Source organism: Aphidius gifuensis, linkage group LG1 (genome assembly GCF_014905175.1).
Source record: "Aphidius gifuensis isolate YNYX2018 linkage group LG1, ASM1490517v1, whole genome shotgun sequence".
NCBI lineage: Eukaryota > Metazoa > Arthropoda > Insecta > Hymenoptera > Braconidae > Aphidius > Aphidius gifuensis.
Genome location: NC_057788.1, coordinates 6,093,994 through 6,109,314, shown reverse-complemented (window position 1 = coordinate 6,109,314; position 15,321 = coordinate 6,093,994). Strand labels below are relative to the sequence as shown.

At 24.4% G+C, this 15,321-nt stretch overlaps 1 protein-coding gene across 4 annotated transcripts; it reads right to left on the bottom strand.

Annotated features, from left to right (window-relative positions):
- Nucleotides 1-14,564, bottom strand: LOC122847340 (unconventional myosin-IXAa-like). 4 transcript variants are annotated; one of them, XM_044144911.1, is made up of 7 exons: nt 13,803-14,397; nt 11,418-12,151; nt 8,969-11,128; nt 8,837-8,897; nt 7,672-8,022; nt 2,502-6,862; nt 1-2,409 (listed from the first exon to the last, which is right to left on the bottom strand). In XM_044144911.1, exons 3-7 carry the CDS (start codon nt 11,115-11,117, stop codon nt 2,318-2,320), a joined length of 7,014 nt encoding a protein of 2,337 aa, XP_044000846.1. In that variant the 5' UTR covers nt 11,118-11,128; nt 11,418-12,151; nt 13,803-14,397; the 3' UTR covers nt 1-2,317. The 4 variants fall into 4 exon arrangements, with proteins under 4 accessions (XP_044000846.1, XP_044000845.1, XP_044000847.1 ...); XM_044144910.1 differs by having other exon boundaries at nt 157-2,409; nt 14,348-14,564; XM_044144912.1 differs by lacking the exon at nt 13,803-14,397 and adding an exon at nt 13,156-13,719 and having other exon boundaries at nt 157-2,409.
- Nucleotides 14,565-15,321: the final 757 nt, after the last annotated feature.

Genomic DNA, 15,321 nt, shown 5'->3' with positions numbered 1-15,321 from the left:
TTATTTTTTTTTTTTTGTTATTTTTTGTTTTTTAATTTAACTTTTGTACACTACTAATTATATTTTTCAATAATTATAAATAGCACTGGATTATTATTTCGACAATTTTACAATAAGAAATTTATTTATACATATATATATTTATATTTTTTTTTATTAGTTTATTTGTTTTTTTTTTTTGCATGGATTATCGTGTCAATGTTTGTTGTTTATTTATTTGTATGCCAATAATTGAGGCTAGTAATTTGACACGAATTTCAATTAAATGCATTTGATATTTTTGTAAATTTAGTTGTGAAAAAATAGTCACAGTGAATTTATCTAGGGAAATAAAATTATTATTTAATATATTTTTATATAAAATAATGTTGATGATAATTCATCACTGAGTCTTTCGCGTTGTATTCAAAACCTTGTTAAAATATAAATGAGAATTATTATTTTTCGTTTTTTCTCATAAAGAAAATAAAAAGTTAAAATAGACAAAAAAAAAGAAAATAATAATATGAAAATTTAAAACAATTAACATTGATAATTTAGAATGATTATCGTACGCATATTATTATTTTTTTTTTTTTTTTGTATTTATACACACGTACTTAGAGAAATATCGAAATAGTAATTATTTTTTTTTTCGTAATACCTAAAACAATATTACCAGCAAAAAAAATATAATCTTGGTAACATATTTAAACGTAACAATAATAACAGATTATTTATTGAAGATATTTTTTTTGTTTTTTTATTTTTCGTTATATAATAATATGTACAGGCGAGATTTTGGTTTTTATTAATTTACTTTTCAATTTTAATTAGTCGAAAAAAAAAATACGATTCATTGAAATAGTATATGAAAGAGTCAAATACTTTTTATTTATTTATTTATTTTTCACGATGTTTAGTTACTGACTCAATAATTAATTAATTTTAAACATTTAAAATACAACAAAAAAAAAAATTATTATTATTATATTAAATAAATAAATGATACAAGTAATAATCATTAAAACATCTTTGACTTTTCGTCATTCAAATTTCAATTTTCAAATCTGTTTAAATTTTTTTATACTTCAAAACTTAATTCAAAAAACTTGAATACACACATACACGATCAGTCGATCAAAAAAGCGAGTAACAAAAATAATTTATCTTCTTTATTTTTTCATATTTTGTATCAAATACAAAAAAATTTTGATCCTTCATTTCCATATACTTAATTTTTTTAATTAAAAATAATTCTTTTCAACTAAAAAACAATTAAACTGAAAACAAAAGAAAAACATAAAAAAGAAACGAAAAAAAAATTAAATTAAATTAAATTAATTTCATAATGAATCTGTTGAAAATTAAGGAAAAAAAATAATAAAATTAAAAATTCTATATTGTTGTTATTATTTTTTTTTCATTTTTTTTTTTATAACAAAAATATGTAGTGTGTGACAGTCTTCAATAAGGAATGCATATAACTTTAAAAAAAAAAAAAAAAGAAATTATTTAAAAAAGAAATTATTTATTTGAAATGAAAGCCCATTTATTTATAATAAATGGTTATCATGATAATTTTAAACATATTGATAATAAAAAAACAAATGCTTTAATATTAATTATAATATAATATAATAATAATGGTAATAATAATAATAATAATATTGTTGCGTTAAAATTTTGGTTAACTACAATTTCAAGTTCATTTATTGAACATTTATATAAATAAAAGAAAAAAAAAAAACCCAACTTAATAATATTAACAAATATTTAAATTTGATAGATTAAATTTTATTCCTTGTTTATATTTTTTTTTTCATTGATAATAATAACAATCATTGTGTGCGATCAGTCAGCCATCATTTGAATAATCTCAGATATAAAGCAATATCTATAAATATATATATAATATATAATTTTAATGATAATAATTAAAAAATAATAATAAAATGATAATAATTAATAAAAATTAAATCTCAAATGAGAGTCAGAAGCTTTTGAATAATTCTCAGAATTATAATTTTTGATAAATACCAATTAGTGGCATATATCAAATTATGTCGAGATATTTTGAAACTCGTATTTAATTACTAAACAACTAAATTATCGGTGTGACACTCAAAGTATCCTTTAAAGTTTTTAACAAACATACACATACATATACTGATCATTTTCATCTACTCAACATCATCATTATCATCTCATACATGATAAACAAAATTTAAATGTTTTTATCATTATTTTTTTGACATTTACATTGTTAGCTTTAAAGTTTGTTTGTTGGTTGGTTTTTTTCGTCACAGTTTTTTTATAATTTATTAATATAAGTAGGTCATACCATTACCAAGTCTTCATTTATGATTGTTGGAAAAGAATTGTCTGCTGAATTTTGGCGATTAATTATTTTTTTTCTCAGTACGGTTTCTGAAAGAGAAAAAATATTTATCAATAGAAAAACATAATAGTAATAATAAAATAAAAAAGAAATTGAATTATTTTTTTGTTTCGTTAAATACCTGTTGATGGTGGCAAAAGATCATCAAGTGATCCATCATCAAGATCAGTTGCAGATAATAATAAATCATCATCAGATGATGCTCTTGTTAAACTTGGTAATGTTGATGTTAATAATGTTTTTTGTTTTTGTATTGTTTGTATTTGTCCAACAAGTAATGCTTCTTCTTCATCACCACCACTACGATCACAATCACGATCACCACCAATATGTCGTGTATTAATATTTGATGTTGATGTTACACTTAATTCTTCTGGACTAAATATTTTTGATGAACGTAAACTTGATAAACGATTTGTTGCTGCTTGACATGCTGTATCAAGTGTACTAATATCTTCAAGTGTAATACATAAAAAACGTAATTTTTCTTGTATTATTGTTTCAATACATTTTGTTTGTCTACCAACATCTTGTAATGAATCTTGTGCTGGTAATGTTCTATTTGTACGTAATATACATGGTGCAAATACAATAGCCAATGCTGATGATGACATACGATTAGCAACTTCTTGTAATGCAACACGTGCTAAATGTAATATTAATCTTTCCATTAAATCAAAATTTGGTTTTGGTAATTTTTTTAATATTGCAAATAATGTACTAACACGATCATGTTCATTTGTTAAATTACCAGCATGTAAAAAATCATCATATAGCTCAAATGTCAATAATGGCTCAGGCATATCACGAAAAAAACTTTTTAATACAGCAGCAAGTACATGTACTTGATAATCACTAAAATCAATTTTATCTAAATCATATTCATCAATTTTAATTTTTAATTCACGTACTTTTGAACTAACACCACTTTTACGATATAAACCTTCAGTATATAAACCATGCATTTCAATTGTTTCCATTAAACGATTAACAACAAGTGGTATTTTCATATCACAAAAAACTAATTTATGTAATGGTATGCCAAATACTTTACGACAATTAATATCATTTATTGTACCATCTTTACCACAATCAAGTGGTGCACCATTATAACATTTTTTATGACATGTTAATTTACAATTTTGACAAACAAGACCACGTTCAATTGGCCATAAAAAAAATGATGAACATACTTCACATGCTGTTGGTATATTTATTATTGTTAATTGAAACATATGATTACCATGTTTTGTTGGTTCTTCTTGTTTACGTTTTTTTTCTTTTTTACGTTTATTTTTTGATTGTTTTGGTATTTCAGTTTTAACAAGTGACATAAATTCATTCATAAAACCACGAAATGCATTAACACCCATTGTCACAGGAAAATCTTCACGTGTATTTTCTTGTTTACATACTGTTTCCATAACACGTAAAAAATTTGTAATAAGATCAGTATATTTAAGATTACCACCATCAACACCTTGTTGTATTGCAACACTATATGTTATAACAAGATCATCTTTAAATTTTCTTAATGCTTGTTTAAATACACGATCAACTTCACTTGGTTGTTTACCCTCTTCTTGTTGTTCAATTGTAAATATTTTTTTAGTTATAAAATCTTGCATAAATGCTAATTCTTGAGCATCTGATATTATTTTATCAGTTCTATCAGAAAATGCTGATGTACCAGTTAAACTAAATTTTGATGTTACTGTTTGTTTTATTGCATCATATACAATACGATTTTTATTACGATTTTTACGTCTATTATTTTGTATATTTGTTGATGGACATGTCATTTTACTTAGACCATTATTTTGTATACATTTAACATGATATGATTGTTTACAATCATTACATTTATAACCTTGTGCAGCAAATGCATCCATTTTTTCATGACAACATATACATACATCATCTTTTGATGATCTTACTAATTTACGAAAATGATGACCAGCAAGTGTAAATGCATTATTACTATTCCATCTAAGTACACCTAAACCAATTGCTGGTTTTAAATCAATTGGTGTTACAGCATCACAATTATTTCTTTTATTATCATTAATAATAATATTATTATCAATAATATTAACAACTGATGTTGATTTTGTTGCTGGATCAGAATTACGTCTTTTTAAATCAAGACCAATTGGTGTTGTTGTCATTGCTGTTGTTGTTGTTATTGTTTTAATACGTTTACCACCAGTACCAATACCACCACCAATTTGTAATTGTAATTTTTGTTGTTGTTGTTGTTGTTGTTGTTGTGGTTTATATGAACCTTCATTTTTACTTGGCCAATCAGTAACTGTTCTTGATGGTATTTTTAATATATTTTGTTCACCTTCATTAATAGTACGTAATAATATATTTCTTGCTTCATTTTGTGTTTGTTCAATCATATTTTCACCCATTGAACGACATATATATTCTCTACCTAGACGATTTCTTCTGACACTTCTAACTGGCACATCAGGTTCAGTCTTTTCTTTTGTTTGTAAATCATCATCTCTTATTTTATCTAATAATAAACCATCTAATTTTAATGAAGTATCACCTTCTGAATTTTGACGTTTTAAATAATTAAATTCATTTGATTCACGTAATATTTTTGATGGTGATGATGACGATGATGATGATGATGTATTATCTAATAATCTATCACCAGAATTATCAGATAATCTTCTTGGTTGTTGAAACTGTTGTTGATGATGGTGTCTTGGTTGTTCATGATAAATAAATGCATCACTTTTATTTAATCTACTACCACCACCACCACTAATACCACATTCATCATGTATATTTAAATTTGATGCTTCATTTAATCTTTCAAGACGTGCTTGTTCTAATAATGTTTCTGTTAAATGACGATATTGTGATATATTTGGTGATCTTGTAACTAATGGTTTTTGTATACTGTTTATTGTTGATGATGATGTTGTTGTTGGTGGTGGTGTTGCTATTGGTTTATCAGTATAATTGTAATCAATTTTTTTACGCCAAATATCAGAATTTGGACTTTGTGATGATGATGATGACGATAGATATCCTGTTTTTTGTTGATATTTAATATCACGTGGACTAAATGATGATAATGTTGATGTATTAAATACAGATGATGGTGGTGTACATAATACATTTGTTGTATCACCATCAGTTTCACCATCACTATAACCAGTTGATGAACTATCTGTTCTTTTACTCATTAATGATGTTCTACTTGTTGTATTTAAATTAATTGTTGATGATGAAGATGATGTTGCTGATGATAATGATGCTTGATCATTACGTTTTGTACGTGCACTTGGTATTGGTTTTAAATTTAAATTATCATGTGAAAAATTTGATTCATTACTATCAACACTTAATTGTGATTCATAACTTTTACTACTACTACTGCTACAATCATCTTGATTATTAAAATTATCAATATTTTTTGTTGAATTAATAGTACGTTTATTTGTTGATGTTGTTATTGTTGATAATGATGATGATGATTTTTGTTGTTGTTGTTTTAAATATGATAAATCATTAATATTACTTTCAGATTTACGTGTTGATAAAGATGATGAAATTTTATTAATTTCAGATAATAATTTATTATCATCAAGTAATGAACCTTCTAATTTAATATCAGTACGAAATATTTTATCTTTTTTTGATTTTTTTAATTCACAATATTTTTTACGTGCATTATTACCACGTACATATGATTGAAAATTAATAATACATAATTTAAATTTTTTAAACCATGTATATTGACGATAACAACGCCATGCTGCTTGTATATTTATTGCTGCATCAATTTTAGTACGTATATTGTGAGCAATTTTTTGGGCAATAATCATACGACAAAATGATTGTATTGTAACAACAGCATTTTTAATACGTAAAAATTTTCTACGTTCAAGACATGCTCTAAACCATTTTTGTATTGTTGTTATACTTGTTATTATTTGTTGATGTAATTCAATATCAAGTTTAAGTTTTTCTGATTCACGTAAAAATACTTTTGTTTTACCAAGTTGATAATTATCTTTATTTAAATTAAGTGTTAATAAAAAATCACGTACATCACTTTGTGAACTAATTAAACCATTTGGTAATAACATTCTGTATAATTGAATAAATTCTTCATATGTTAAACGTACATTAAAACCAGCTTGACGTATTCTTACTGTTTCTAACATTCCAGTATAACGTAATTGACGTTGTACTGTTTCTTCATCAAATTCATTTGGATTTTTTTTTGAATTACTTTTAATACAACGTATAAAAAATGGATTTGCTTGATTTAATGTATCCATTAAACTGTGTAAACTATGTTGAAATTGAGCTGATACTGTCATTGGTTGTTTTCTTGCTTTTCCTGGACCACCAGTACCATAACTTTGAGTTCTTCCAGCAAGTGTTTTAACTGTTTGTAAATTTTTTAAACTTTTTTTACCACGTTCCCTTGGTCGAAATGATTTATTTTTCCTGTAAAAAAAAAAACATTATTTTACTATTGTTACTATTGAATATATCAAATCGAAATTTTCATTTTATTTTTAACATAATAATCATTTGTTATGGAATTTTATCCAATTACTTGTCTACTTAAGCAAGGCATTTTTTTTTTTAAATTTGCAAAAGTCAATGCATCAATAGAAGAATTTATAACAAAAAAAAAATTAACATAAATCACAACAAGCAATTGTTATTGCTTTAATCACTCACGATTTATTATTTTTTTAAAATTTTGCAGTGTGTAAATATTTAAAAATAAATTATCATCTAGAGTGTATTAGTGCGATATTTTTGTTTATCAATTTTATGATAATTACCTTTACCCAATCCATGTTAGATAATATGTAAAAAAAATTTATAAAAAATAATGAAAAAAAAAAAAATGTGCAATATTTAAAATTTTAATCAATTGTCCACCGAATTAGTAATAAATTTCTAATACATACACAATAAAACTAGATTATAAATTGCATGCTTAATTAAAAATGATTGTTAATGAAATATTATGATAATGATTTTAGCAATGAACAGTTGATAATGATGATGATGATAATGATAGTTATTTATGTTTTTATCTATATTTATTTTTTATTATATTAATTTGTTTTGTTTTGTCTGATGTCCACAAGAGATATAATATGAGAACCTTTAAACCATCAGTTGTGAAAAATAAAAAAAAAAAAACAAACAAAAAAAAACGATTTATAACAGTTGATAAACTTCTGTTGTATAATTATTTTTCTCTTTTCAATTGAGATTTTCACGTTTAATTTACATACATGACAATTTGATTAGCACGTTCCATGACATTTGCTTCGTCTTTTGGAAGTACCCTCTCAAGTGGTGTATGAGTATCCCGTCTTAATTTATTATTAAAATTATGCTGTTCATCCCTGAACTTTAATGCATAACCCTTCGTCTTGTTGATAACATTTGTTGTATTTTGTTGTTGAGTTTGATTAACATTTCTAAATTGTGGCCATGATAATCGATTGTTATTGATATTGTCGTTGTTTTCATTTTTTTGTGTTAATGTTGTTGTGGCAGTTGTTGTCGGTGTTGTTGTTGGTGATGGTAAACAGACACTTCGTTGCTTCTGATAACTGGATGGACGAGTATGTTTGTGAGAACTGTAAAAATTCTATCATGCTTAGCTGACTCTTAATAATTTTTTTTAAATCCTCTTTTAATTTTTTATTTTCATTCTAATTAAGTTTTTCCTTTTGATTGATTGATTGATTGTTTTTGTTTTTTTGTCAATTTTATTAAACCAAATGTTTATTTAATTTTGATAATTTTGTGGAATTAATGAATTAATGACAATGAAATTATTGGGACAATGAAAATAAAATAAATAAAAATAAACATATAACTTCTAGGTATGATAGTGACGTTATCTAACATATCACACATATCAATTAACACTCAAATAGAAAAAAAATTGTGCCAATAATAAAACGAATATTTAAAAAACACAATAAACAAAGTAAATAAAAAAATTGTTGTGTGTTTTTTTTTTTGTCTTCTTTTAAAAATGAGAGAAGAATAAACAAAAACAAGAATAAAAGAATTTTTAAAAAATTTATAAACATATAAATAATTGTGGATCATCAGGACCACTTACGCAATTCGGTTAATAGTAAGATTAACAGCAGATAACGTCACAAGATGGCTATAAAAGGGAAAAAAAATTTTTTCATAATCCCAATATTATAAATTTTGTTTTCAATAATTATTGTTGAATTGGTTTTTCTTTCCTTGAAGATATTATTATGGCTTTTTTCATCTGATTATATTTATTTTTTAATATATTATTATAAATTAGTTTTCTTAAAAAATCAATCATGTTAATTTCTCTCTTTTTTATTATTATTAAATTAATATTTATCAATAAATAATCTTGAATAAAAATAAAGATAAAAAATTGAAGAAAAAAAAACATACCTAACGAGACTTTCATTTGGTGTTCTGTAACGATTTTGGACTGAATTTTTATTTCCATCAGCTAGATAGAAAAAAAAAAAAAAAACATAATTAATAATTGTAAAAATATATATTATATCAAGTATAATTTACCTCTTCCATGACGATGTGCACGTCCAGCTTCTTGAAATGCAAAATGTGCTCTAAAAAATGCTCTTAATATTGCCCATCTGAATACAGCAACTGGATCAGCTCCAACTAATTCTCTGACAAATGCTAACGATGAATTTTTCAATACACCAACAACACCATCTGGTCTCATGAGATCTAAATTTTTTTCTCTCATATTTGATGCTTGATATTTAACAGCACCAGCATAATGTCTAACAACAAATGCAGCTTCACGTCTTTGTGGTGTTTCATAAAATTGATTATCTTTATGTACTGAATTAAATTTTTGTAATAATGTTTCATTTGTTGCACCAGGAAAATTACATTGATCATCAAGTAAACATAATAGACCATTTGGTTTACCTTCAATTAAATTAAGACAACCAGAATTATCACTGTATCCAATATCAGTCCATTTAATACCTTGTTTTCTATATTCTCTTTGTTCATATTGAAATACATGTTGATTAAAATAATGTTGTAATTGTTCATTTGCATAATTAATACATAATTGTTCAAAACTATTGCATGTTTTAAAATCTTCAAATCCAAATATATCAAGTACACCAATACTATTACCTTGATGATCTTTTAATGTATCTTTTTTTGATAATAATGCATGATTAACTTGTAATACAATCCAATCAAATAATGCACCATATAAACATTTAGCCATAGCATCTCTAGCAGCAATTGCTTCAGGTAAACGATAATTAATAACTAATGTTTCACCAGATACTCTTGCTCTTTTAGCTGTTAATGCTGCTAATAATGTTTCTTGTTTAACTCTTAATAATTCTGATATTAATGCAACAACATCTGGATTTTTAACACCAACAGCTTCATCATGATGATGATATGATTTACGTGGTTGAAATTCAACATTACCCAATAATAATACTGCTGATAATACAGCAAATAATCTTCTTTGTTTTTCTGGTGTAAAACCAACCATTTCCATAGATTGTTTTAATCTTGAAAATTCATGTTTTTCATCAATATTTTCAAGACCATAACAACCACTTTTATTTAAATAATTATATGAATCATAATTTTTTAAATGTAATAATTGTTTTTCTTGTTCATTTGCACCAGCTAATAAATAATAAAATACATGATAATTTCTTTCATTTTTTCCTTGTGATACAATTCTTGATTTTTCTAATAAATATTTTTGTACAACAGCACCATGTACCATACCATTTTCTTTATAATTAACTTGAATAAATTTACCAAATCTACTACTATTATTATTATGAGCTGTTTTAGCATTACCAAATGCTTCTAAAACTGGTCCAGCACTTAATATTGTTTGTTCAACACCACTACCATGTGAACCTTTTTGACTTAATGCTGTTAAATGATGTAATAAAAAATTTGTTGATTCAGTTTTACCAGAACCAGATTCACCACTAATAACAATACATTGATTTTTTTTTTCTTTAAGCATTGAATGATATGCTGAATCAGCAATTGCAAATATATGTGGTGGTATATCAGTACCAAGACGACGATTTTGATATAATTTAACATATTTTGGATTATATATTGGATAAAATTTAAATGGATTAAGTGCTATTAATATACTACCAACATATGTATATATATTACCAGCTAAAAAACGTGCACGTAAATTATCCAATAATGTTTGTTCATTTAAATCTGGTAATTGACAAAGATCTGGATATTCTTTATCACGTGGTTGATATAAAAATCTATTAAAATAATCTTTTAATAATTGTGGATCCATTGGAAATCTACTATTTGACCATAAATAATCTGTTTGTTTTTTACGTAAATAAAATCTGTAATGTTCTTGTTGTTGTGTTATACTTTTTGGCCATAATAACATAAGTGCTACTGGACATTCACTTGGTCCAAGTCTTCTTTCTTTACATTCTTGTTCACCTAAATTACCAATATTTTTATCATATTGTACAACAACTTCAGCAAGTTCATAACCAGCTAATATATTTTTTATATTTATATCAACAAGACCCAATCTATCAATAATACATTCAACTATTTCAGATGATGTTGTTTGTTTTGTTGCTTTTATTGATAGTGCCTCGTATTCTGGGCTCCATTCACCCACGAATACTTGTACTACACTTGAGGCACTATTTTCCATTTCGATTAACCCTTAAAATGGAGAAAAAAAAAAAAAATCAAACAAACAAATATACATATTATAAAATGGTAAAAAAGTAAAAAAAAATCCAGAAAAACATCTGGCTTTGTTGAAGGTGATTCATAATTCAACAGTTATATATTTTTATCTATGTATATTTTTTCTTCTTTTGTGTCATTCAAAGAGACACACACAAAACCAGATGCTTACTGATGATAAAAATAAACTAGCTAAAAAATATTTAAGTTTTTTTTATTTTTGGCATAACGATTATTAAAATTATTAATGTTTTTTTTTTACCTTGGATATTGTAGGGTTAGTAAGACTGTCCTCTGTCATCCATAAAGTACTTAAAAATTATTCCTTTCCTTGATTTTTCAATGACATTTATCCACTTGTCCGTGTGTTTATATCTTTCACACATTTTGATGTAAATGTCACTCTAATATATTATTCCACTTTTTTAAAAAAATTATAATTCCTTTTTTTTTTTTTTTAATTTTTGTTTCTTTACACTTTAAACATTGTTATTATTTATTATATGTATTTGTTCAAAATCATAATCACTTGATTAATAAAAAATAAAAATAAATTAATAAATTAAAATAGTTATTTTTCGAGTATTTTTTTTTTTTGTTGCTCTTGTTGTTTGTTGATATTTACTTTTTTGTTTTTTTTTTCTTATTTATTTATTTCTATTTAAAATTATTTATACAACAGTACTCAACAAAACTGTCATACAACTTTTAAACTTTATTATCGAGATAACCAGCTCTCGACAGTTATTTAAACCTATTGTCATGAAAATTTATTTGTGTCCATTGAAGATGTGTCATGAAGATATATATTTATTAGCATATATTTCATTAAAATAGGCAGTTGATTTTTCTTTTTTTATTCCTTCTCAAAGCTCAACTATTATTTCTTTGCTTAATTTTATTTCTTTTTAAGCTTGTTCCAGACTTGTTAATCACACGTTTAAAAATATAATCTCTTTAAAAACCATGGAACCAGAAAATAAAAAGAAACAGTATCTGAAATCATAAAAAACAAACAAAGTATTAGATATTTTTTATCAATATAAATAAATAATATTATTTCAAAATAAATATTTGATTAAATGCCAATAAATATTTAATATGATGAAAATATATTTTTGAATAAAAAATTTGATATCATCGTATATTGTTTTTTTTTTTTAAATATAAATAATCAAGTATTTATAGGTATATTTATAATGTGCATGAATGACTGGGCAAGATCCAACAGGCTCAAGGCTTGCAAGTCCATGTGACAGATTTTTCTTTAACGGTATTCAATATATCCAACACACAATTGTTAAAAATCACACAAAAAAAAAACTCACACAGCTAAAAAAATATATACTAAGATATATTTTTTTTTTATTTTTACATTTCCCACGATTCAACTTGTTTCAATAATCTCTGACATCTACACAAACCCCCTTCACACACACGCACACACACACATGAAAAATAAATAAATAAATTTATAAAAAAAAAAAAAGAAAAGATTGTTATTATTATTTTTATTTTAATTAATGAATGATATGGAGAGTTTGACATTCACGTCAATTTACAAATTACATACACAGGTGAAGCACTCATGTAACTAACGTCAGTAAATGATAGACTCAATAATTATTATCATAATAATAAAAAAAAAAATTTACAAAATAAAAAGAGCAACTGATGTAGATAAATATTTTTCAAATGAAAATTTAATTGAATCTTTTTTTAACTTGATAATTATTTATTTAAAAAAAAAAAACACTTTGCATATTTCTAAGAAAAAAAAATATTTCTAACAATAAGTAAAATGGTTGATAAATTTATTAAAAAAAAAAAAAATAATAATAAATAATTTCCCAGGGCCTTGACGTATTGCCAGGTGAATGCATTTGAATCACTCCAATCAATTCATCGATAAAAACAATAAATAATAAACACAAGCTAATAACTTAATAATTAAAAAAAGCATATTAAAATTCATTCAATAAATTTTTCATTTTACACACCTGATGCTTTCACGAAAATAGAAAAAAAAGATTAAAAAAATATTTACAGTATAAATAAAAGCAAAAAAAAAATCTCAACTGTCACATTTAACAACCATCACAAATGTTATCGAAAAATGAAACATTACTAATATCCGTATGAATAAAAAATATAAGGAAATTTTTTTTATATTTGCAGCTATGTGACATGCTTCTTCATATCATCATCATCATCATCATAATTATCACCATCACCATCATCATCATCAGGCCGAGTGATATTCCTTTTCATCTAGTAACCAAACCCAAAATAATAATAAACAAGTAAATATAATCACAATATGAATAATTAAATATATAATTATATGTCCACGTTATCAGGGCACCTTATTACACATATACAATCACATACACTTCCTCATGTGCCCTGTTATAATAATATCACAGAAAAAGAGGAAAAAAAAAACCTCCTTCTCTGTACGATCACCACCTCCTCGTCATCTCCACCTCCTACATCAGGCCCAATCACAATCAACACATACTCAACAATCATCTACAATGATTCAACTGTTATTTACTCTTTTTTTTTTTTTTATACTTGATTTTTCTTAATATTATTTTGACACATTATTGCTAAACAATATTTTATTTTTTTTTAAATAGCATACCTCTGTGTATGTGTTTGCAAGTGTTTTTTTTTTTTTTTTTTTTTTTGTAAATTTCTTTTTTGTTACAGATGATAGTAGTCTCTTCTTCACGAGTACTTTTTTTTTTTATTTATTTTTGAGTATAGGAAAAGGAAGGAAGGAAAGTCTCTCTAGATGATAAAAGTAACTGGTGCGTATGTATTTGTATGTATATAAAAAATTTATATATATATTTATTGAGGTATGTGTTTAGAATATGTAAACACATACGTGTTTCTTCCGTTTTTTTTTTTTAACATTATATGAGAAAAAATATATAGGAGAGATGAGGAGAGACACTCTCTGATGAGGAGAGAAACACGAAGGGGGTATATGAAGGATTAAGGATATGTATATGTGATTATTATTAAGTGTGTATTGGTTAATATTGCGTATGTATTTATTATTTTAACACTATTTTTATTTTTTTATAATCACATATGAGTAACGTGAAAATGGAACCGGCTGTCACACACATATGTAAATTTTTTTTATCACTGATTTTTTTTTATTTTGTTTTTTGTTACCTTTTTTTTTTACACGTAATTTAGATTTATTTTGATTAGTTTTTATGCTAGCTTTGTATTAATCATTTATTATTTTTAAAATCAAACACACACTTAATTATTATTCACTTATTATTATTATGATTTTTATTTATTTATTTTCTTTTTGGTACCAAGGGTACAGGCTAGACTGAAAGTTAGGTGTTTTTTTTTTTTTATTTTTTTTTTTATTAACGAAGTTGAGTCATCTTTGGAATTGTGATACGTTTGTGAATTTTCATTTGTCAATTATTCAACGCCATTTTGATTACGACAAGGCTATTCACCCAATGAGCATTTAAAATTTCTAGGGATTTGTGGTGCTGTTGTATTTGTATGGCATTGAATATATTTCGTGTAAATTGAATTTAAGGGTTTTAAATGTTTGAAGTTTTTTAAGCTTTTATATAAAAATAAATTTCATATATAAATTAGATTTTTAGTTTTTCGATTTTATATAAAAATAAAGATTCTGGAAATTTAGTGACTAAGTAATAATAAATAATATATTTGTTCAATGTAAATCATTACAACTTTTTTATTATTACTTCAATTTATTTCATGGACGTAAATCCATGACATTTAATAATATACTCATAATGTAGGTACAAAGTTGCAAAATTAATAATCTAAAGTTATTTATTTTTTATTTTTATAAATATGAGCATAAATTTAATTGTTCATATTATTATTAGTAGAAATGATCATTAATTATAAATCTTTGTAAAAACCAATAAAATAATATGACGACTGTTTTATTATACATTATAGACAAGAAAAATAACTGTTTATTTTTATCTAATGATCTTCATATGTTTTTAAATGAGGGCTCATAAGAATACTTGGTATTTCACCATCCAGGTCAATTTCAATGTCGACTTCTTGTCTGATGGATACACTGAAAAATAAAAAATGATGAATTTTAATTAATGATGGATTTTTTTGATAATCAGTTT